This window comes from Strongylocentrotus purpuratus, unplaced genomic scaffold (genome assembly GCF_000002235.5).
Source record: "Strongylocentrotus purpuratus isolate Spur 01 unplaced genomic scaffold, Spur_5.0 spur5_scaffold_1, whole genome shotgun sequence".
NCBI classification, from domain to species: Eukaryota; Metazoa; Echinodermata; class Echinoidea; order Camarodonta; family Strongylocentrotidae; genus Strongylocentrotus; species Strongylocentrotus purpuratus.
This window is the reverse complement of record NW_022145594.1, coordinates 5,538,226-5,560,534: the sequence shown is the minus strand read 5'-3', so window position 1 is coordinate 5,560,534 and position 22,309 is coordinate 5,538,226. Positions and strand designations below refer to the sequence as shown.

Sequence of the window (22,309 nt, the reverse complement as noted above, 5' to 3'; positions counted from 1 at the left end):
CTGATCCTAATGTTCATCTTGTCTACTTATTCCCTCGTTAGGGAGGACGTTTAAGACCCCAAAACATAACGCAAGCGCAAATGATGAAACATGAGGTAGAAGACCTGGGCAGCATTTCGCGAAATCCGTCATAGGTATACAATTTTGCCGACATCACGTAGAGACTCGTGCATTAAATTAACATTCATTTTGACAGGATGTCAGCAAAGTTGTACTTATGACGGTTTCATGAAACAATTCCCTGTTATTCTAATGTGTCTCCCAAGAAAATTTCCTGATGCAGTATTCTATTCGCGGTTATAAATAATAGTAACCATAATGGGTTTTGGATAAGCTGTGTGCCAGTAATTGGGCAGTTCAGAGCAATTTGGGTTCAAGAAAGAAAAAAATCAATACATTAGTTAACTTGCTGTACACGTTGCAGTCCATTTTACATGTGGATATCTAAAGCTCCCTATCCACGTTGTAAACAAAAATGACTTGATAATTTAAAAAATATATATTTTAATTTATATTGGCGTATTGGCGTTCTGTTCTTACTCTCAACCCCGCAGGTCTTTACTACATGCAATACTGAGCTTCATAAGAAATCTTGAATTTAAGCAACAGTTGTTGCCCTTAATGCTCAGACACGTCTTGTGCAAATCTGGTTCTTGGCTGGAGATCTGCATATCAACATTTAAATATTGTATCAAGATACCTGTGTAATCACCCGAAGATACAAATGAGGAATTAATACATCTTTTCGCGAGATTGATCCCAATGGTCCGAATTTCTAAACCCAACAAAAGCTCAACAATTCCTTTTCTTTGGTTTCTAGTTGAATCTTCATGATAATTAATAATAAATAAATGGCAAGATGAAGAGATAAAGCAGAAATAACCACTGGAAGAGCAATAATTCGATTCAGATTTATTTAGAATAATCAAAGGTTTTGCCCTTTACAAAAGCCTTACATAATTGAATGCTACTCGAAGAGGGAAAATATCCTTATCTCGAAAGTAAAAATGCCATGTCGAATTCGAATGGTAATGGAGTCAGACCAGTCGTGCAACAGATCTCTTCTTACCAATGTATGTACATGTAATTAATTCAATGGTGAGCAACACAATTTTCCAACACTAAAATGAAATTTATACCACAACAAAGTGATATTTTCCCACCGTTCGAGTCACTTCACGAAAAAATGATAAAACTGGATATTTCCTGGCAACAATATGACCGAATATATTTTTTGATTATTGTATCTAGTGTATATTGATGACTAAATAAAAAATTTGCCATAATACAAGTGCAATTTTCCCGCTTGCTCACTTAGCCAGCTCGCAATGGTTGAGAACTGGATGAAGAAAAAAAATCGTAGGTCATTGTACACGATGGATGGAAAACAAATCCTCTTTGATGAAGTTTGGATTGAGGTGACGCGAAACTTTTTAACTATGAGAAGGGTACTGTAATAAATCAAATTCATTTACAGGAGATTCATTTTGTATGACAGTGACACTCATCCCCGGCGAGGGAGCGAAGCGACCAAGCAAAAAATAATGTCACTTAATATGATAAAATTTACTTTATAATCAACAAACTAGATGAAATATGAAATTAAATATGCAGAAAACTCGCTGCCGAAAACAAAAAAACAAAATTCATTATGGGTGGTCAGTTCTATGCAAGAATATAAGCAAATTTTTGTTGCACAATATAATCCCGTTTCTAAATGTTGCGACCGAGTGAAAGGTACGGATGTGGTATAAAAATGCAATTTTGATATAAAATATATAATTCATATTCAGGCACCTCGCTGACAAATAAAAGGATTTTCGAGGACCTCGTTGCTCAAATATGGAGGTACTCAGACACTTCGCTGCATAAAATCATCACGTTTCTAAAGGTTGCGAGTGAGCAAAGCGAGCGAGCAAGAAAGACACTTTATTATCTATACTTTTATTTCCTCATGAAGCTACATACTTAAGCAGTTTCTAAAGTTTCCAAGTAATCAACGTTATTCCTAAATAATATTTTCTAAATATATTACTAAGATTCTCTTGCGCCACCGCGGTTGAAAAACGTTGCCCTAGTCAAACATTTCGAAGCAAAATTTACATTCTAGTCAGTTTGTGTGTTGGGATAAATTGAACAGTTGTGCGAAACTACGTCATAGAATCATTACTGATCCCGCCTATTTGAAATTCCCATATACGTTTGCACTATCTCTCAGTCACTTATTGTACAGTACCCCCCCCCCCCCGAGAAATCGAAACCGAAAACAATCGATTATTGTGAGCGAACTATAGGCTGTATGAAAGTATTTTTCTTCTTTTTATTAAGTAAAAGCAATGTACTTTCGATTGATACTTGATATTAAAATTATCCATACAAGTTTCGCCGAGTCACATTGTTTAACAATCGCAAGTCAAAATCCTTTTGTGTCAGACACTTTGAAAACGTTAGTTTCACATGCACACATGACTTAAGGGAAATGTAAGCTTTAAAAAGTAATTATGCAAAATTTCCACTGTTATGAAAGCAAGGAATTATATTTTATAGACTTCATAGTTCGTTCACAATGACCGTTTTATTTTAGGTTCAGTTGATTTTTCTGGGACGCCTTCTTCATTGTCATTTTTAAATGATGGGACTAATTACAGACCAGTACCCGACGCAGTCCTGTGTAAGTACAAAACCAGTTTCTGCGTATTAAAACTGTGACGGGAATTAGGTATGATTTTCTGCTGTGTTAAAGATACACTTTAGTTCTAGTAATGTGATTGCAATGTGAAAGAAGCCGTATGGAAGCAATTGGGTGGGGAATGTTAATCATGCAGCACATGAGTGTTGGAGTATTCTGCGAGGTTTTAAAATCATGAACATGAAAAGATATTGTCCCAATCTTGATAACAGGCACATGAACTGTACACACACACACACACACTCATGTTATGGTGTCACACAAACATCTGGCCTTTAAGCTGTTTCGTGTGATATTTCGAATAAAGGGGCATTTGAAGAGCCACCCTTTTCAGGGTGTATATGATACTCCTCCAAAATAACATGAAAAGAATGAAGACGCTTACAAATTATTTTTCACCTTTTCAACCTCCTCTAGAATGTTGTTTTAAGATAGAAATTGAAATGTCACGGCAACGAAAGTTAAATCACTGTATCATTCTGGACAATAAAGCTTATATCTAGAAGAACAAAGGGAAATTGAGATAGGGGAGGGGAAGAGGGTGTGAAGAGAGGGCCTAGAGAATTTTTTTTCGACAAGGGAAGTTGAATACAAGTCAAGGTAGTATTAGGAAGTGTGAATAAAAAGGAGGAAGATATATTTTCTTGGTCGAGTACTATATCTATAGGGCTAGATTTACAATGCGATTGGACAGACTCTCAAATATTCCACCTCCTTTTAATGTGTAATTGTATTTATTTAGAGGATTATTTAGAGGATATTGTAAGGATGCCCCTGTTGTCCACACAATTGTTGCTACATCTGCATTTACCATGCAACCCCAAATCGTCGATTTTTTTCCTATTTCGTTGTTTCGTCGGTAGTTGCATATAGCACGACTAAAATCCACCTCTGGAGTGTGGCTCTTTGAAACGCCTGCAGAAGTTTCGTAGATTTGTTTGCGGTGTAAAAGCAAAATTAAGTAAGGTACTGTTTGTGCTCAATTTACTCTCCTCGCTCCCGTGCTAACGCATGCAGGGAGCATTTGTTTGTGTGTGTGCGGGGAAGGGGGGATTTCAAGAAGTGTGATTGGTGGTCCCCCCCCAAAATGGAAGATTTTTCACAGTGTTGTTTGGGATGTGAGCAATTCTTAGTTTCGGTTGGACAATAGATTTGCCTCTAATAAACAGTAGCTAGTTCGCCGCAGTAAAAACAGGCATCAACACTGTCTGCTGATTTGCAAGTATCAGTTATGAGTTTCACTTTCATAACTTTAATTTGTTCAAGCAATTTTGTGCAAACGATGTAGACATGGTAGAAATTGTTATCTGCAGCGCGTAGAATCTTCAATGCAGGGACACTAAATCTTATCATCATTTTTAACCAAGATATTCGCTTCGTCAATTGCTTCAACATTGATAATGGAAGAAGGAGGTATTGTACGGTGGATCGTGGATGACCGTGTGTGATGATGGCTAGTCTCCATTAGAAGCAAGGGTAGTTTGCAGAATGCCAGGGTCCGATTAAGCCTTGGGAGGAGATGGTTCGGCGAGGTTTGGGCAAGTAACCGGTGATACTATTGATGCCTTTTGTTACGGTAAGGAAGCCAGCGTGGCAGACTGTCCAATCGTGTCTATGGTGACCTCTTCATGTGGGCATCACGAGGATACGGGTGCCGTATTATGTTACTCAGGGGGTATGAACTCATTTCATGTGAAAAAAATAATTTTCCAACGGTACTTACAGATGCCATAATATTCAGGACAGTACAAAAAACATTAACATTCTTATTCACAAGTTCCCCCCATTTCTAAGTATGTTACTTTAGTCGAAGAGAAAATTAGATTTCATTGGAAATAAAACATAGTACATGTAATTACATATTTCAAAGTCTTTTATGTTTACAAATTCAAAAGGACCTTTTCTGGTCCCTCACATCCCTACTCCACCCATCAATAATGTTTAGTGTTACTGTTGTTGTTGTATTTGTTCTTATTAAATTCTATATATATTAATTAATCATTTTTAGTGTCACTGTTGTAGTTGTATTTGTTCTTATTATATTTTATATATTGCATTTTGTGTAATTGTATATGAATGTTTGTAGGTTTTTATTGGATGTGAAATAAATTGAACTTAAACTTGAAAAGATATAATAAAATATTGTAAAATTATGATCGACAAATTTGTATATTGTTTTATGTTATATTCCTTCAGAATGACATTGCCTTATGAATGAGTATTGAGCACGATCAAACATTTGGAATGGTATACGTCACAGCACTATACAAATACAACACCAGAGTCAATAGTGCCTTTAATTTCTGATTTGTATGGATTTTTAAATATTTTCCGGGACCAAGTCGAGGTTTTAATTCATATTTATTTATTTTGAAAAGTTCCTAAATATCACTTTTCATTCATTCAGCACACCCAAATCCATTTGAAGTTCGTCCTGTCAATGGATCAAGTGACGCTGAAGGCAGACTAGAGTCACTCTACGACGGCTCGTGGAGAGAACTATCTGTAGTAATGGCTGGGATTTGAGAGACGCGAGGGAGGTGTGCAGAATGCTGGAGTTTGATGGAGCCTTGGACGTACCGAGATCTGCTAGGTTTGCTCAGGGATCAGGTCGAATTATTCTTAATTTGGTCAGGTATGATGGAACAGAAGACAACTAAGCAGACTGTGGTCATCGAGGGATTGGAGATTGTATTTTCTGTGATCATGCATAGGATGCAGAGGCAATTTGTTATCTTTGTGTAATATTATTTGTTTACCATCCAAATAATTTGATCAATGTATCTTTTGCCTCGCATGGGGCATAGGAAGCCGACTGGAGGCAGTGCGCTCGATTTGACCAATTTACGGCCCGGTGGTGACCTATATCGAATTGCCAGGTTGAATTACCTACACCGCCAACTCACAAGTTGGTGATTCTTAATTTGCTCTGATGACAAGGACGCCGGGCTTCGTCAAAGTTACAGGGTTGGGGTTAAGGTAACAACTTGATTTTATGGAGGGTTATGAAAGGGATCGGTTTAGTGTTGGATTGAGGGTTAAAGTTAGGAATTCTGATTGTGTAAGACTTTGGGGCTTCCCCCAACAATGCCCAGCAAAAGCCTGCTTGGAAACAATGGAAGGGACTTATACATAACAAGTGGTGCAAATAAATTCCGTGAGGAACGCCGTCGTGCCTTACTAATACATTGTTTGGGACCCGAAGTACATGGCGTGTACAGCACACTGCCATCGACTACATCGCAGCTGGGTGAGATCGACCAGGAAATCACCGACAGAGCGGCTTCTTATGATGAGGCATTTCAGCCCAGCGGTGAAGTTGGTGGTACAAATTCTGCCAACGAACACAAAAACAGGATGAGTTGGTGGATGACTACGTAAGTAGTTTACGTGACCTAGCCTTGAATTGTGAATTTGACAACTACAGAGACGATTTCATAAGAGACAAGTCGGTGGAAAAGATGACTTCAGGGCGCATCCGAGAAAAGTTAGCTTATTGAGCCAGCCTCAAATCTACAAACTGTTATTTACTTTTGCGACACAAATTGAGTCTGCAGTTCGAAATACTCGGGTGATTGATGCTTCTGCTTCATGCTGAGTCAATTGATGCGGTCGGGGCTCAGAGTCGGACATACTACAAGAAGCAGCAACAAAAACGCAAGAAGCATGGACTAAGGCAACAGTGAGCAACAAAGCTAATGTCACTTTATGCAAGGTGAGAGAGGCTTGCATGCTTGTGGGAAGAAGGGGCATTACGCTAAAGTGTGTAAGTCCCGAAGTCAGCCTACAGCTGTGCATCTGATTTCAGTAGGAGAGTCGCAAAGTTATGAAATCCTTTCTTTTCATGCTACTAAGGACGTGTTCTTGTTTGACGTAACTTTGAATGATTCAGTACAACTTGACATAGATAATACCTATTGATATGTTCGACAAACGTTTCGCACGAGAAGCTCTTCTCCCTCCAAAACGAGTGCTCACAACCTTCTTGTGAAATGAAATTCCAGTCATTGGTATGTTTACCAAAAGTAACTCATAGAGATTTGCGAGTCCAAGGACAGTTATTTATAGTTGGAAGAGGAAGCTGCATAATGTGTCGTGACCTCATGAAACTACTCCAAGTGTTGCCCTAACTGCCGGAGAAGGAGGTTAAGAGTTTCAACGCTGCATAGTTCAAATACCGGTACACCTTTAGCGGTAGTGTCGGTCTGGAAAAGGGATACGTACATAGTATTAACATGAAGCCATACGTTCTACCGGTGGCCCACAACCTACACCGCCTTCATGTTGCTCTTCTTTAAAAGGAGACTGCAGAGCTTGCTAGACTTGTGAAATCGGATATGTCCGAAAGGGTAGATGTGAGTGAATGATTTCACCTCTTGCGGTGGTTCATAAGAAGCCCGGGGACATCCGTCTTTGCGTAGATCTACGCAATGTCAGCAAAGTTATTGTGGAAGACAAGTTCCCTATCCCGAATATACAGGACTTGTTTGCAGAGCTGAGAGGAGCTACCGTGTTCAGTTCCCTCGACTTAGCTTCTGCCTATCATCAACTACTACTACACGATGAGTCGCGTGATATGACTACTTTCATAACACACGAAGGATTGTTCCGATTCAAGCGTGTGTGGTTTGCATTGTCTTTAGCGCCCTCAGCATTTTAGAAGTTTATGTCATCTGTTTTTAGAGGGTTGAGTGAACTTCAGTGTTACCTGGATGATGTGGTTGTTTATGGTGCCACATAAGCTGAGCATGATCTTCACTTGAGCACAGTTCTTGAGCGTCTACAGAATGTGGGACTTTCGCTTAATACACAAAAATGCCAGTTCAACCTTTCGCAGATTCGATATCTGGGACATATTGTTTCAGCCAAGGGGATGGAGCCAGATCCATCACACGGCGAAGCGATTCGCAATGCTCCTGTACCAACATAAATAGCCACAATCAGATCGTTCCTGGGACTTGCTTCATATTATTCGCGCTTTTTCCCACACTACTCTACGATCACAGAGCCACTTATAGCTCTGACGAGAAAGGACGTTTTATTTGCATGGACTACGGAAGTTCCCCAGGCCTTCGATAAAGTGAAAGAGACGATTGCCAACAGTGTCACGTTGGAACTCTTCGATCCTGACATTCCAGTTGTCGTAGCTACTGATGCATCTGCCTATGATATGCTGTTGCAGTGTAGAACATGATCACATCGGTCAATATCCGCCTACGAAGTTTTTCAGGTACACAAAACAATAAATATACTAAAGTTAGAGAGCGAGTGGGCGAGAAACGAGCGAAATCGCGAGTGTCCAACGATAGAGTGAGATCAGCTACTGTCCCTACATTCAAAGGTGGGGATTTTGGTTAGAGTCAATCGACCCGTGACATGTGAAGGTTCAAAACACTACCAATCGCACAGAATAGTGGGAAAGAAAGGAAGTTACAATTAGGAGATGAACGTATTTTGGAATGCATCACAGCTAACACCGTGTTATTCCGGGTCTGATGACATGTCCAAGCAATTTTTTATCACCAACGCACAGAAGAATGCGGAGAGAGCAAAGCGTGTAGAGAAAACATCCAAAGTGGATGCAAGATTATGTGAAGTAAAAATGTAAAGATGTCTACCGGAAACTTCAATGTCGGACTCAAAGACTCACTTTAAAATGATTGAATTTATTACACAAATGGTTCGATTCATATGTGTAATTTATTCATTATATATACTTGTTTGTACTCCAAGCATGCGTAGAAGCATACCTGCTAATTTGTTTCAAATAAAAAACATTAAAATAATATTTCTTTGTTAAAAAATAAAGTGTGAAATTGTAAAGTTATGGATGCAACTCATGATAAAGAGAATTTCCCTACAGGAGGGGAACATTTGGTGTTCATTATACAAATATCTATGAAAGTCTGAAGTCAAAACTACAGAAAACAAAGATGGCATAAATATTCATAATTGAATGACACACGCCCTTAAAATTAAAACAACAACAACAACGGCAAGAATAAAGTTTCGATAAACCTCATAACTTCTCTGAGTTATTTTGATCATTTCGTCGTGTGCGCACACGCACACACCAAACACACGATACTCATTTAAACTGGTTGCCAGGCCAAACTTTACATTTGTATGGCTTAAAATATTATTTTGAATGATTAAGCTGTTACACTCTAGAGTAAATATTATACTACCAGTAAATTTAATTTAACTTTAAATTCAACGGGACCCAACAGTAATCTTCACAGTTTTAGTTTATTAAACATTAATGTTTTGATAATGTTGAAGAATTTGTTATCTATCTTAAACGCACTTCCGTTTTTTTAAATAGGAATTACAAAAAATTGGTTACACTTTACTTCTCCTCCAAACATTATATTTTATAAATTATTGATGGGTAAACATAAGAATGAAATCGTATTGGTAGTGTAGAGACCCCCTAATAATGTAGCCGATACATTTTCACTTAAATTAGAATCATGTTTCCAATTTATTTCTAGAGAAAATAATGAAATATATATCATGGGAGACTTAAATATTGATTTGTCCTTACCTTTACAACACTAATTTTTTTTTTTACTAATTTTGTATTATTATTTTATTTTAAAATTCTAATCAATAAACCAACTAGAATTACAAACGTAACACATACTGTAATTGATAATATTTTACCAAATATATAATAAACAGAATGGAATAATTTTCCATGATATTTCAAACCATTTACCCATAGTAACGATATGTTTGAATGATATAAACTTATTAGAAATTCCCAATAAAAAACATTCAACACGATGTAAAGAAACAAAGCGTAATCTAGAAATCCTTAACGATAGACTTGAGTCAAGAAGGTCGGTATGATATTCATTGTGATAGAAATATGAACAGATCATAGTAAAACAAATTATAAACAAACGTCTTTGACATTATGACAAAAAATATGCTCCTCGCAAGTATCAAATTAACTAATAAGATAAATAAACGATCATGGATTACCCAAGATATAATCAAATCAATGTCCACTCGAATTCGTTTATATAAAATATCATTTCGATCACCTTCAAACGAAGAAAAAATTATGCTATTATAATAAAATTGAAAATAGTAAAGATGGTAATCAATCATTATGGCAAACAACTAATGACAGTTTATGGAAGAAAAGGGATACTCTAAATAACATTGGGTGGTATTCCGATAGCGCGTACTAAGTTAGCCTGGCTTAACTTATTCCACACTTTTATGCAGTGCCTGTTGTCAACTCATTTACCCTGTACAGATTATTTTAATCCTGCAATGAAAAGTGTCGAAAAAATTAATTTTGCAATGAAACGGGAAGAAAAAATAATATGAGTATGAACTGAATTTCAACAAAGTCTTTGGTAGATTATCTTTGTCATGAATATTGAAGGAGGAAGATGAAACCTAGCATTCCATAGAAGTGTGAACTAAAATTCTTGTTTAGTCTGGACTTAGTCCTGGCTTAACTTATGAGAATACCACCAATTGAATTTAAAGACAATAGGTATCATATATCTGTAAAGGGTTTTGGGAGGGCCTTCGGTCCTAATAAGCGCTATATAAGAACTAGCTATTATTATTATTATCATATTCAAGACCCAAATGATGTTGCTAATGAATTCAATAAATACTTTAACAATATTGGACCAGCTTCCAAAATAGTCAATAATAAGAATGATTTCGTTAAAAAACTTAAATGATACCGTTAACTAAACCTTATCTTTTAATCCTACAAAGATTCATGAGTTTAAAAAATATGTTTGTTCTTTAAAATGCAGTAGATTTAACGGTTTTGATGAATTAATTGTACCTTTATTAAAACAAATAATTAACTTCATAGCCTCCCCGTTATCCTATATCTTTAATTTATCTCTTTCTCAAGGGATTTTCCCCAACCCACTAAATTTGCGAAAATAATTCGGATACATAACAAATAGGATATAAACGGTTATATAATGTTGGGTAAATAGGAATAACCTTTTACAGTTATGCAACACAATTACTGATATCATGGATCATATCGTATATTAATTCGTAGATTAAAAGAATATGGAGTTAGAAGGACTATTCTTTCTTGATTTGAAGACTATCTGCACAGTACGTTATTTTCATATGTTCTTTTAAATTTAAAACATCTAATATTTCCACCGTTAAATGCAGAGTACCACACTGTATTAGGCAGGCCCATAATGATCAAATATTATATGACCTAAAAACATGAAAAATTGCTGCTATTCACTTTTGTTCAAACCGCAATCTTTATGTATACATTTTGGATACATACTGTACCATCAATATTTCGAAATATGTTTGTGTACAATAGTAATTTACGTTCTTATCATACACGACACTCATCCGACTTCCATTTAACAAACCAACATATTTTTGGCCTATTGGACACCATGGTTCAAACGTTTGAAATGGTTTACCTGAAAATATTAAACACTCTGAAATCATATTTAAAGAAACAAAACATTTATTCTGCCACAAACCTACAAAGAACATAACATCCCGGCCAATTTCATGTTGTGTGCTAATTCACAATTAATTTGTTTTCATTCAATTATCAATTACTGACTTCAATTGCCTCAGCCCATCCAAATCCTTTTGGATTGAGGCTCGTCGATGGATCCCACAAAGCTGAAGGAAGAGTGGAGGTCTTCTACGATGGATCCTGGGGAACTATCTGTGATAATGGTTGGGATCTACGAGACGCGAGGGTTGTCTGCAGAATGCTGGGGTTCAAGGGAGCCTTGGACGCACCTACATCAGCAAGGTTCGGACAGGGATCTGGGGATATACTTCTCGATCTTGTGGGCTGTGACGGAACTGAGGAGAATCTTGCGGAATGTGCAAATCTTGGGTTAGGTGTCAATTACTGCGGACATGAAGAGGATGGTGGTGCCATCTGTTACTCGGGAGGTTAGTGTCTATACGTTCAGTAAATTGATGATATGTGAACTTTTTGAATGATATAGTAAGGCAAAAGAGTGGATCTCTAATCTTTCTGGAAAAATTGATGTTCGGCTGCCCATTGAGGGCGTTTGAGTGACATTAGCGCCGGATAGACGCTGTTCTGTCGCTACGTGCTAGTTTACACAAGGTGACGAAGGTCCAGTGAATGAGTGTTCACAACTAAAAAGGGCACTATTGGTGTGATGGTTCTAATATTAAAATATATAATTTAAAGTCTTATTGTCATGATGGATACTAGCACTAAAGGTTTCCGTATCTCCTCAGGCATTGCAGTCGCTAGTTGGGATGTCTACGATGTAGGGTAAACAGATATATATTAGATGAAACGATTTTAACTCCAAAGAAAATTTGATCTAACATAATATTGATTTATTTTGAATGCACTCCCCATGATTTTTGAAAGCTAAACTGTGGCTATATTGACATAAAGTAAATTCATTTTCGTTCTAGCTCATCCCAACTCTGGGGGAGTACGGCTCGAGGGTGGATCTAACAGTTCTGAAGGCAGAGTGGAGATCATGTTTAACGGCACCTGGGGAACAGTTTGCGACGATGAATGGGGTTTGAAAGATGCAAAGGTCGTATGCAGAATGCTGGGATTTGGCGACGCCTCAGCTGCACCAGGTGCCTCCCGGTTTGGCGAGGGTTCCGGTAAAATTCATTTGTCTGTAGTTGGGTGCGATGGTACGGAAGACAATCTCGCAGAATGTGCACATCTAGGGTTCGGAACGCACAGCTGCCAGCAAGGAGAAGCGGCTGGGGTCACGTGCCTCTTAGGAGGTACAATACTTCTATTTTCTGCATATTCAATCCAGTCATCACTTTTCATCTAACGATTCATTGGGACCTGATTTATTGACAAATTCTGAACCCAATTATACATGAATCGTTTTACAATGATGCTATATATGGAAAGCTTATTTTTAAAAAGGCAATACATTTCTCATCGAAATTTATTCGTTGAATATTCGTTTACCTAACAATGAAATCAATCGTACTAAATACAATCAACCAGTTATGAATCAAAAGCGTGAAGTAAAGAATAATGATATGGCTTCAAAAAGAAATAAAATTTCTTTTCGCTCGCCTTCATACAATATTTTAAATCAAATTTGTGATCTTTTGGTGAAAGGTTGTTTTTTATGCAAATATTTATTATATAAACTAATAAATGATCGATGACACGCAATTTTACGTCTTTTTTGTTGAAAAATGAAGAAACCTCTTTTTATGTTTGATATTCATTCTAGTTCGACTTGTCGGTGGAGCCAATGAATATGAAGGAACAGTTGAGATACTACACGAAGGGTCTTGGGGAACTGTATGCGATGATTCGTGGGACCTGGACGACGCAACGGTTGTGTGTAAACAGTTAGGATTTGATGGGGCTGTAGCTGCTCTACCCGAAGCAAGATTTGGCCAAGGTACTGGTGAAGTCTTGCTCGAAGGTGTTCAGTGCAATGGGACAGAATCCAGCCTCATAGACTGCGATCATTGGATTGGAGTCCATAGGTGCGGGCACAAAGAAGATGCCGGCGTCTCATGCATGCATGTAGCTCAACAAGGTAAACATCACTTCTTTAAATATCATTATTAACCAAATTTTGACCTAGGCTGGTGTATTTACTGGTGCTCTTAATTACGCTATAACATAGAAAAGACAGACGGTTTTCACGAATTGTCTCTGCAGTCAAAAAATTCACAGCATGGAAAGGTTTTATCACAATTTGAATGTCTTAATACCAAAGTCATGTCGAAAATCATGAATTTTGATATGTATTCATGCTTTATTCTAATTCTCTACAACACTTCACTTTCACATCTTCGTGACATAATCATCTTAGCACATGCCTTTAAAAATGTGAATTGTCTAATTCTGAAATGTTTATATTTTTTATTAGATTGATGTTTCACCTCTTGGTTTTGAAATGATATTTATCTTTTTTCTTTTCAAAGATTTGACTGATTTTATCACTTCTGATGTTACAAAACTTCCTACTGACTATCTAATGTCAGCTACTAACGATCTGATGCCAGCTGCTGACGACACTACAGAAGTATCGTCAAGTATGCAGAACATTTCCCTTAATCAGATAAACCCGACTAATATTGAAGATGTGAACTTGAATACAACACCAAGTGTTATGCCAAATCTTCCAAAGATGTTCCTAATTGGGCTTTGCATTTTATTCTTCACTATCATTCTGATATTGTCTTGCTGGTGCAGTATTCAAAGAATTAGAAAAACGTATAGCAGAAGGGCTGAGGACGATGTAAACGCCGATATTTATATGGATGTGGCGGATATTGGCTCAATGCAAGCTCTTTCGCTAAACCCAGCTTATCAAGGCCTGAACGCTCCACCTCGGTTACCGAATAGACAAAAAACCAGTCTACTTCATCATAATTATGAATCAAATATAGCAACGGATGGTGACGGAAAATTCGATTTGAGTCTCCCGCAATACATCAAAAAAGGAGAACCACATGAATACATGGATATGACGCCCGTCTATGAAACACCCGACAAGGAAAATGAGTGCTATCTCGATGGATATATCCTTCCGACCAAGGATGCATTATTGGATGATGAAAAGGCACTAAAGGTTGATCCAGTTCGCAACGATAAATCGAATAAGCACGAGTACATCGATATGAAAACTGTTTACCAAACGCCCTCAGCGGGGAATGATGTAGACCTTGATGGATATATTCTCCCGTGTGAGGACGGCCCCCACATCGACCCGAGCGCAAACGGTGAATAAACTAATAACCAGGGCCAAATTGATAAAAAGGCGCCTTAAACAACTGTTGACATTTCGAGTTTAAAGGCCCACTGCACTACTTGTAGCTACTTGCGCCCTCTATATAACAAACAATGCCTAATCGGTGACCATTGGTCCCCCATGATTCTCTTTTTCTTATGTTAACTGAGCGCTGAGCTGATGAGATAACCACCTGTCCAGTGACCTTGCAGGGCGGTCTAATCCCTCCTGTAAACTGGTACAGATAAGCTTTAAATTAAAGACCAGAGGCTGCCTTGAAACGACACATGGCACAGGGCGAAACCATGAATATATGGACATGAACACTGTAGGTAAAATATGTGACACTTATGAGTTGTTGCTAATGCATTTATCTGTAATGCACTTATCCTTAATGTGTTATGATGTACATAAATGTGATGAAACAAAAGCCTATCGAATGAGAACCGTATTTTAATTATATAAAATCACGACGGTCAAAACTAGTTTTCCTCTCCAGTACGACGAAAACTGAACGTAATGTCATATCTAATTATGGATGGAGGTCATAGTTTCTGCAAGTAAAATATAATTCCTCTAGAGTTCAATACGGTTTTAATGACAATTAATGCGGATTCTATTACCGTTCACACGTAACTTTTTAAAAATCATGTTTAAAGTCAATGGACATGTACAATGATTAGATTCATATTCAAACCAATGATCGAAACGAAGTTGTAGATCAAAAACTGTCTGACAAATATAGGTTTTCTCTTCAATGCGTAATATTATTCAAGACCATATACATGGCAGTAATACGGACTAACATGTAAATGTCAGGTTTAACGACAATAATTACGTTATCAGTGTTAATTGAATTAAACAACATGAATTTATATATTATGTAATTTTTCCTCTTCATGACACAAGAAATAATCGTATCCGAAAGATGGTAATTGACAAATGAAATTGCTCGACCAAATAAGAGCACAAGTTAGACATTATAAGCACTGTACACAAATGGAAACAAATAGAATCTATGAATCATATTGCTTTCCTTCGATGGTTATAGATGTGTTATAGCAAATTAATTTGACATTGACTGTAATCTATCGTCACTTTAGGCATAATTCATTATGTAAAAAAAGCATGTACACAGATGAATCATAATCATATGTAAGTCCCTTCTTCACATCTAAATAAACTATTTTCACAATACTTGTATTTATCCTAACGATAATGAAAGGGATGACAAGTCAGGTTTAACATTTTAGCTAAATATACCTATCATACTTTCAAATTAACAGTTCTCGCTCCTCAGCACTTTGTTTCTTCCTTTTGTATGTTGTATTTGTAAGTGAGTATCCTATTGGCTACGGAGGTGTCACGTGACACTCGATATATTCTAATAACGTCCACGACTATGCAATATAACAACCTTTAAACACGATATAACGCATACAAAGGATAACCATCTGCACACCTCTTTTCCCTGCTACCCTCATGTACTCGATTGTTTGAGCGGCGCATGGACTCCCTCAGTTTTTTCCTTTTAACCATACGATCTCACGAGAAAAAACACCTTATTAAACAATAAGGTTGTATAATTAAATATCGGCGATTTAATATGAATAATCAACACAAATAATCAAGGTACACATAATGGTTTGGGCACACAAACAATGCACTCGATATACAAATGTCAAAGGGAGCGGACGACTCTCCTAGACGTCGATACACAACACATAAATAACAGCGATCACTGGATAAAACGGGAGTAATTAATTTCCTTTATATTACACAAAATAAGTACAACATAAACGGGATCGTCAAAAGGGAATACGAAACTCATATCGATGTTTATCACCGTCACGATCAAAAGAATACAAAAAATATACAAGTATACAACAATAATCAATCATCAAAATGCGAATACAAAAAGGATTATCAAATAATTCAGCAAAGCGTTAAAAAAATAGCTCAAACCAACTCAGCATCCACGTCGAGGTCAGGATTGATGATGCTAACGATGGCGATGATGGTGATGGTGATGATGATGATGATGAGGGCAATGACGACGATGACGACGACAATGTCGGTAGCGATGATGATGACGGCAAATTTGTTCACGTGGGCGATGAATCAGTCATGACGATGGAGATGTCAATGATATGATGAGGATGATAGCACAACACAACGGATGACGACGATCAAAAAGGCAGATGTAAGTTAGATGTGAAAATACGATAAGATGACGATTTAAAAAAATAGTCAATCGCTGTGGGATAAAGAGTTGTCTGTGAATTTGTCAAATCAATAATGCAGAATGAGAAAACAAATAAATACCCTATTCTTACTGCACGGAGTCAGGCAAAATGGCGATATCACATCTATAAGGACGAAGGAAAAAGTAGTCGATAAATGAATCTCGCGAAATTTCGGGAATCGGTCGAGTCCTTGTTAGATAAAAATTTCATGTTCTGTGCTAGTTCACAATCAATTGGTTTTCATTAAATTATCAATAACTGACCTTTATTGCCTCAGCCCATCCAAATCCGTTTGGAATAAGGCTCGTCGATGAATCCAGCAAAGCTGAAGGCAGAGTGGAGGTCTTCTACGATGGATCCTGGGGAACTATCTGTGATAATGGTTGGGATCTACGAGACGCGAGGGTTGTCTGCAGAATGCTGGGGTTCAAGGGAGCCTTGGACGCACCTACATCGGCAAGGTTCGGACAGGGATCTGGGGAAATACTTCTCGATCTTGTCGGCTGTGACGGAACTGAGGAGTATCTAGCGGAATGTGCAAATCTTGGGTTAGGTGTCAATTACTGCGGACATGAAGAGGATGGTGGTGCCATCTGTTACTCGGGAGGTTAGTGTTAATACTTTCAGTAAATTGATGATATGTGAACTTTTGGAATGATATAGTAAGGAAAAAGAGTGGATCTCTAATCTTTCTGGAAAAATTGATGTTCGGCTGCCAATTGAGGGCGTTTAAGTGACATTAGCGCCGGATAGACGCTGTTCTGTCGCTAGTTTACACAAGGTGACGAAGGTCCAGTGAATGAGTGTTCACAATTAAAAAGGGCACTATTATTGCGATGGTTCTAATATTAAAATATATATAATTTAAAGTCTTATTGGCATGATGGATACTAGCACTAAAGGTTTCCGTATCTCCTCCGGCATGGCAGTCGCTAGTTGGGATGTCTACGATGTAGGGTAAACAGATATATATTAGATGAAACGATTTTAACCCCAACGAAAATTAAATCTAACATAATGTTGATTTATTTTGAATGCACTCCCCATGATTTTTGAACAGCTAAACTGTGGCTATACTGACATAAAGTAAATTCATTTTCGTTCTAGCTCATCCCAACTCTGAGGGGGTACGGCTCGAGGGTGGATCTAACAGTTCTGAAGGCAGAGTGGAGATCATGTTTAACGGCACCTGGGGAACAGTTTGCGACGATGGCTGGGATTTGAAAGATGCAAAGGTCGTATGCAGAATGCTGGGATTTGGCGACGCCGCAGCTACACCAGGTGCAGCCCGGTTTGGCGAGGGTTCCGGCAAAATTCATTTGTCTGTAGTCGGTTGCGATGGGACGGAAGACAATCTCGCAGAATGCGCACATCTAGGTTTCGGAGTGCACAACTGCCAACATGGCGAAGACGCTGGGGTCACGTGCCTCTTAGGAGGTACACATTTCTATTTTCTGCACATTGCTTCCAGTCATCACTTTTCGTCTAATGATTCATTGTGACCTGAAACATTGACACATTCTGAACCCAATTATACTTGAACCGTTCACAATGACGCTATATATGGAAAGCTTATTTTTAAAAAGGCAATACATTTTTCATCGAAATTCATTCATTGAATATTCTCATACCGAACAATGTAATCAATCGTACGAAATAAAATTAACCATTTACGAATCAAAGGTGATAAATAGAGGATAATGATATTACTTCAAAAAGTTACCAACTTTATTTTCGCTCGCTCACACGCAGTATTCCAAATCAAATTCGTGATCCTTTGGTAAAAGATTGATTTTTTAATGCGAATACTTGATTGTATAAAGTAATAACTTTACGAGGATTCGCAGTTTCACGTCGTTTTTTTCTTGAAAAGATGAAGAAACCTCTTTTTTGTCTTTGATTTCGATCTAGTTCGACTTGTCGGTGGAGCCAATACATATCAAGGAACAGTTGAGATACTACACGAAGGGTCTTGGGGAACTGTATGCGATGATTCGTGGGACTTAGACGACGCTAAGGTTGTGTGTAGACAGTTAGGATTTGATGGGGCTTTAGCTGCTCTACACGAAGCAAGATTTGGCCAAGGTACTGGTGAAGTCTTGCTCGAAGGTGTTCAGTGCAATGGGACAGAAGCCAGCCTCATAGACTGCAATCATAAAGGGATAAGAGAACGTAATTGCGGGCACAAAGAAGATGCCGGCGTCTCATGCATGCATGCAGCTCATCAAGGTAAACACCACTACTGCACATAGCATTATTAACAACATTTTGACCAAGGCTGGTGCATCTTAATATAACTACATCATAGAAAAGAAAAACAGCTTTCACGAATTGTCTCTTCCGTCAAATGATTCACAGCAAGGACAGGTTTTATCAAAACTTGAAATCTCTTAAAGGGATCGTTTAACAATGTTAAAATCTAGTTACACGGTCCTACGCGTTATCAATGTCTGTCATATGGTGTAATATTGAAGCCCCCAAAAATTGCGCTTCAAAATGATCAAGAAGTGCCTCAAAAAAGTAAAAATCTTTGAGTGACCGGTTTTACCATACTCGTTTTCCCCGATAGACTGTAGTGTTATGAAAACCGTTTGGCAAACGGTTTTCAAAATTTGTAATTAAAAAAAAAAAAATATCTTGATAATCAGACAGGCGATCGGCTTGTAAAAGTCATGGAGTTCCTGACTGACCTAAAGGTTAATAATTATCATTGCAGCATGAGCTAAATCCAGAATTTTGTTTCAGAATCTGAGACAAAGTTACCGGATCTATTTAATAAAATGACTTACCAAAGTCATGTCAAAACTTATGAATTTGTTATGTATTCATGCTTTATTCTAATTCTCTACAAAACTTTCACTTTCATATCTTCGTAAGATAATCATCCTAGCGCATGCCTTTAGGTAGGTTCCGTAGATATTCTTAAAAATGTAAATCGTATTAATCTGAAATGTTTATATTTTTATTAGATTGATGTTTCACCTCTTAATTTTGAAATTATATTTATCTTTTTTCTCTTCAAAGATTTTACTGGAAATCCCGATCCTGTCACTTCTGATGTTACAAAACTTCCTACCGGCTATCGGATGTCAGCTACTGATGTTCTGATGCCAGCTGCTGACGCCACTACAGTAGTATCGTCAAGTACGCAGAACATTTCCCTTAATGAGAAAAACCCGACTAATATTGAAGATCTGAACTTGACTACAGGACCAAGTGTGATGCCAAATCTTCCAAAGATGTTTCTAATTGGGCTTTGCGTTTTATTCTTTACTATCATTCTGATATTGTCTTGCTGGTGCTTCATTCAAAGAATTAGAAGGATTTATATTAAAAGGGCTGAGGACGATGTAAACGCCGACATTTATATGGATGTGGCGGATATTGGCTCAATGCAAGCTCTTTCGCTAAACCCAGCTTATCAAGGCCTGAACGCTCCACCTCGGTTACCGAATAGACAAAAAACCAGTCTGCTTCATCATGATTATGAATCAAATATAGCAACGGATGGTGACGGAAAATTCGATTTGAATCTCCCGCGATACATCAAGAAAGGAGAACCACACGAATACATGGACATGACACCCGTTTATGAAACACCCGACAATGAAAATGAGTGCTATCTCGATGGATATATCCTTCCGACCAAGGATGCATTATTGGATGATGGAACGGCACTAAAGGTTGATTCAGTTCGCAACGATAAATCGAATAAACATGAGTACATCGACATGAAAACTGTTTACCAAACGCCTTCAGCGGGAAACGATGTAGACCTCGATGAATATGTTCTCCCGTGTGAGGACAGCTCCCACACCGACCCGAGCGCAAACGGTGAAAAAACCAATAACCAGGGATAAATTGATAAAAAGGCGCCTTAAACAACTGTTGACATTTCGAGTTTAAATTAAGGACTAGATGCTGCCTTGAAACGACTCATGGCACGGGGTGAAACCATGAATATATGGACATTAATACTGTAGGTAAAATATACATAACATAATAATGTATTATGTATTATTATTATTATAATAATCTAAAAGAATGTGACACTTATGAGTTGTTGCTAATGCACTTATTTGTAATGCACTTATCCGTAATGTGTTATGATGTACATAAATGTGATGAAACAAAAGGCTATCGAATGAGAGCCGTATTTTAATGATATCAAATCACGACGGTCAAAACTATTTCTCCTCTCCTGTACGACGAAAACTGAAAGTAATGTCATATTTAATTATAGATTGAGGTCATAGGTTCTGCAAGTAAGATGTAATTCCTCTTAAGTTTAATACGGTCTTAATGACAATTAATGCGGATTCTATAACCGTTCACACGCAACTTTTTTAAAAGTCATATTTAAAGTCAATGGACATGTACAATGATTAGATTCATATTCAAACCAATGATCGAAACGAAGTTGTAGATCAAAAACTGTCTGACAAATATAGGTTTTCTTTCCACTGCGTAATATTATTCCAGACCAAATTACGGACTTACATTTAACTTACATACAATTTTATTATCATGTATTATGTAATTGTTCCTCTTTATGATACGAGAAATAATCGTATACGGAAGATGGCATTTGACAAATGTATTTGCTCGACCAAGTAAGAGCACAAGTTAAACATTATAAGCACTGTACAAAAATGGAAACAAATGGAATCTATAAATCATATTGCTTTCCTTCAATGGTTATAGTGTATTATAGCAAATTACTTAAATATTAACTGTACTCTCTTGACTCTATCATCACGTTAGATTGTAAATTTTTTGCCTAATTCACTTTGAAAAAAAAAGATGTACACAGATGTGAATTCTTCCTATTCATCTGAATGATCTATTTTCTCACTACTTGTATGTATCCTAACAATAATGAAAGGGATAACAAGTCAGGTTTTACATCGCAGCTAAATATAATTAGCTTGCTTTCAAAATAACAGTTCTAGCTCCTCAGCACTTTGTTTCTTCCTTTTGTTTGTTGTATTTGTTAGTGAGTATCCTATTGGCTACAAAGGTATCACGTGACGCTCGATAAATTGTTTTAACGTCCACGACTATGCAATATAACAACCTTTTTAACACGATATAACGCATACGAAGGATAATTATCTGCGCACCTCATGCGCACCTGCTGCCCTCATGTACTTGATTGTTTGAGCAGCGCGCATAGACTCCATCGGTTTTTTCCCCTTTAACTTTACGATCACGAGAAAAAATACACCATAAAACAGATAATCAAGGTACACATAATCGTTTGAGCACACAAACAATACACTCGATATACAAATGTCAAAGGGAGCGGACGACTCTCCTAGTCGTCGATACACAACACATAAATAACAACGATCACTGGATAAAGCGGGAGCGATTAATCACCTGTATATTACACAAAATAAGTACAATAATAAATTATATCGTCAAAAGGGAGTACGAGACTCACTTCGATGTTAATCACCATCACGATCAAAAGAATACAAAAATATACAACAATAATCAATCATCAAAATGCGAATACAAAAAGGATTACCAAATAATTCAGCAAAGCGTTAAAAAAATAGCTCAAACAAACTCAGCATCCACGTCAAAGTCAGGATTGATGATGCTAACGATGGCGA

The 22,309-nt window shown here is 37.4% G+C and overlaps 1 protein-coding gene across 1 annotated transcript in view; it reads left to right on the top strand.

The window, feature by feature from the left end:
• The window catches only part of LOC765023 (deleted in malignant brain tumors 1 protein-like), a 32,294-nt gene extending 10,668 nt beyond the window's left edge, over window positions 1-21,626 (top strand). Inside the window, exons 5-12 of the mRNA XM_030978416.1 lie at window positions 11,249-11,623; window positions 12,128-12,457; window positions 12,928-13,242; window positions 13,634-14,439; window positions 16,956-17,295; window positions 17,796-18,125; window positions 18,600-18,917; window positions 19,713-21,626. Coding sequence (XP_030834276.1) covers window positions 11,249-11,623; window positions 12,128-12,457; window positions 12,928-13,242; window positions 13,634-14,439; window positions 16,956-17,295; window positions 17,796-18,125; window positions 18,600-18,917; window positions 19,713-20,548 — 3,650 coding nt within the window. The 3' untranslated portion in view covers window positions 20,549-21,626. The remainder of the gene's footprint in view (window positions 1-11,248; window positions 11,624-12,127; window positions 12,458-12,927; window positions 13,243-13,633; window positions 14,440-16,955; window positions 17,296-17,795; window positions 18,126-18,599; window positions 18,918-19,712) is intronic.
• The last annotated feature ends 683 nt before the right edge of the window (window positions 21,627-22,309 follow it).